At 37.8% G+C, this 3,588-nt stretch overlaps 1 protein-coding gene across 1 annotated transcript in view; it reads right to left on the bottom strand.

Annotated features, from left to right (window-relative positions):
- LOC306887735 (uncharacterized protein) overlaps positions 1-910 on the bottom strand; it is a 17,578-nt gene extending 16,668 nt beyond the window's left edge. Inside the window, exons 1-2 of the mRNA XM_079445726.1 lie at positions 870-910; positions 120-260 (exon numbers count right to left, since the gene is read on the bottom strand). Of these exons, the coding sequence (XP_079301852.1) occupies positions 120-260 (141 nt within the window). The 5' untranslated portion in view covers positions 870-910. The remainder of the gene's footprint in view (positions 1-119; positions 261-869) is intronic.
- Positions 911-3,588: the final 2,678 nt, after the last annotated feature.

Raw genomic sequence — 3,588 nt, forward strand, 5'->3', positions numbered from 1 at the left:
ACAGAGAGACACACACACACACACACACACACACACACAGAGACACACACACACACAGGTTAAGCTCGAGCTCAGAGACTCTCAGCACTGATATGATCTGTAAAAGCATAAGTTTTCACCCCCAGAATGGCCGGCTTGATCATCAGAAAGCCCTTGACTCCTGGATGCTCTCCGGGCTTCGACTCTGTGATCTGAAGAGGAGGCTCGTCCTCATCCTGCGGCCCTGAGGAGTTTATGATCACCTCCACTCTTCTGGACATCTTCACACACACACACACACACACACACACACACACACACACACACACACACACAGACTAATGTGAGTTTAACAATCACATGTGTTTTCATTCCTTCAGCTGGAGAACTAAAAAGTCATTGTTCACCACATTCTTTAAGCAGAAAAACCAGATGAACCTGCGCCGGCACTCAGTTTCTCTCAGATACTCGGATCGTTTAATTGCTCTCAATTTAGCTTCAGGTCTGAAGGTTTAAGTTGATTTACTGAAACTCACTGACTCACTAAATCTTTTGTGTTGATATTTTATTCAATAATGGTTTGCGGTTTAGAGTTATTAGGTCAAATCAGATCTTTATACAAGCAGCATAAGCTCCAAACAACATCTAATTTATTCCTATAAATGTTTTATTAAGTTCATGGGTGAGGTCAGATAAATTGGGACAGTTTTAGCCATTGAGATGACTGGGAAATGTCCCGATTAACCTGAATTCACCCTACTACAGCTGTCTTAATGAAGCTTCAACAAGAACAACAGATTGTGTTCTCAACTTCATATAAAGCTCAGAGATAACTGTTTAAAGTTACTAAATTCTGTAAAATGAATGATAATATGTCGAGATCATGTTACCTTGTTGTTGGTGTTTCTCTGGTCTCGGTTCTTGTCATTCTTCAGGTGAGAATCATGGAGAAGCTCCTCCTCTAGACATGCAGAGAATGTCTGTCGAGCGTCAGATGGAGCAGATCTGATGAGTTATGATAGTTATTATTCACAAATCAGATACACAAACAGCTCATTGCATACACTTCTCTTGTTCAGATGGTTATTAATAACCTAACCCACACTAACTCTAAAACAGCAGTTTCACAATTTAAACCAAACAAGCAAACTTCATTGTTATGCAATTTTAACAAATGAGGGTTTTCCCAAAGGTTCAGTCAGGGTTAGCTCACTTCTGGGTACAAATCTGTCTCCAAAATATGGTTAATTCACAAAAACACCAAATAGGAAAACACAGCAATACTCCAGGATTTTGAAATACAAAATGTCAAAATTGTAAATTACAGCAACCTGATAGTTTTACTGACAGATGGGATGTTATTGTTATTAAAGCTAACTATTTAAACTATAATAACCTAAGAAAAGAAATATCCCAACAAAACAAAAAAACTACATTTTAAAAGTTGGTGCTGATATCTTAAAAAACAAAACAAATAATAATAAAAAACAACCAAAAAAAGATTAAAATTACATTGAAATAAAATCAGATCAGCCCCCCCCCCCCCCAAAAAAATAAAAAATAAAATAAAAATATATATATAATTAAACAGATCCCCCTCCTTTACGTTTTTATTGAAGTCCACTGAAAAACAAAACAAAAAGAAAATGATTTTTAATATATTATGACTGTTTGTCCTGCCAATAAATATGACTTTTCAAAGTATGAGTTTCCAATTCAAAACCAGGAACTGATGAAAAGAAACTTTTATGTGAAATGAAATTATTTTAAAGTGACAAATGCTGATCATTTTTAACCCAGAAGTATAAAGAACATGTAAAAGTGAGATAATGAAAGAGAACACAAGACCAACTCTGACCAGATCAGACCAGTTTACAGCTGGATTTCTGAAACTCTCTTCATACTCATGTCAAGCATCAATAAACTGTGCCAAATCTGCTCCTCGTGAAATCCTCGGCATGCAGCCGCCATCAAACATGAGCAAACAACCTCAGCAAGAGACACGACTCAAATATAAAGGCAGAAAACCTGCTAGAAAAACACCTGAATCAGATTAAATTCAAGTTTATTTGTATATCACTTTTCACAATATACCAATCGTTGCAAAGCAGCGTATTTATCCTATATTTAGGAGTAGGTTATTATTGGTGACTATGACAGAAATGTACAGTAAAAATCATGCAGTTAGTTACAAATTACACGTAATCAAACAGACGGTGAACACTATTAACTGCAACGATTATACAGTGCCCTCCATAAGTATTGGACAGTAAAGACAAAATTGCTCTGTTGGCTGTGGAGTCAAGACATTTACAAATATGATTAAAAGATGAATATGAGACAAAACTACAGAATGTCACATTTTATTATTAGCCGTTTCAACACATACATGTTTTAGTAGCTAAGAAGTTCAGCACTTTTATAGTTTCATCCCTCTATCTGATGAGAGCAGAAGTATTGGAGCAGTTGCCTCTCAGGTCTTTCTAAGTGATCAGCTGTGTCCTGTTGGATTAATTCTTCAGATATTAAAAGCAGGGAATGTGTCGTATCAGTTATATCCATTACTTCTGTATTCTGAATCCTGCATTCGATGATGACACACAAACCAGGATGAAGACGAGGGAGCTGACTTTGAGAGAAAACAAGCAATTTGGATGCTAAAAGAAAAGAGGAAGTCATTTAGAGCTCTAGCAAAAACAAAGGGCATGGAGAAATCAAGAGTTTGGAAACCACCAGCGACACCAGCAACCAACAACGACCTGATCGGCTGAGAAAACAACAGGAGCTGATGACAGACAAATCATAAAAGCTGTGAAAATGAACCCTAAAAGACGTGTCTGTAAAATCAGCAACAACTTCCAGAAAGCTGGGGTGATGCTCTGACAATCTACTGTCCTCAGGAGACTTTGACACAGAATTACAGATGCTACACAGCAAGATGCAAACCTCTGACCAGCACCAAACATAGAAAGACAAGATTAGAGTTTGCAAAAAAGCACAAAGGTGAGCCAGAAGAGTTTTGGAACTGTGTTTATGGGCCGATGAGACAAAGATGAACCTTTATCTAAGTGATGGGAAAGCACTAATGTGGAGAAAGAAAGTGAACTGCAATGATCCCAAGCATACAGGCTCATCTGTAAAGCATGGTGGAGGTGGTGTCATGGCATGGGCATGCATGGCTGTCTCTGGGACAGGCCCTCTCAACTTTACTGATGACTTAATGTATGATGACAGCAGCAGAATGAATTAGGAAGGGTACAAAACCATCTTGCCTACCAATATTCAAGAAAATGCCACCAGATTCATTGGGAAGTGCTTCATATTGCATCAGGACAATGATCCAAAACACCCTGCAGTTCAGTCAAGGAGTTTATAAGAGCAAAGAAATGGAAAGTCTTAGATTGCCCAAGTCAATCTCCAGATTTAAATCTGATTGAACATGTATTTCAGCAGCTGGAGAGGAGAGTAAAGGCAGAAACTCAGCAATTTTGTCTTTACTGTTCCAATACTTATGGAGGGCACTGTGTGTTGCAATTAAATGCCTTTGTTAGAACCACCAGCGTGAGACATATTAGCGAACAAAACGTACAATGAGCCAAACAGTTTATT

This window comes from Barbus barbus, assembly GCF_936440315.1.
Source record: "Barbus barbus genome assembly, chromosome: 21".
Lineage (NCBI taxonomy): Eukaryota > Metazoa > Chordata > Actinopteri > Cypriniformes > Cyprinidae > Barbus > Barbus barbus.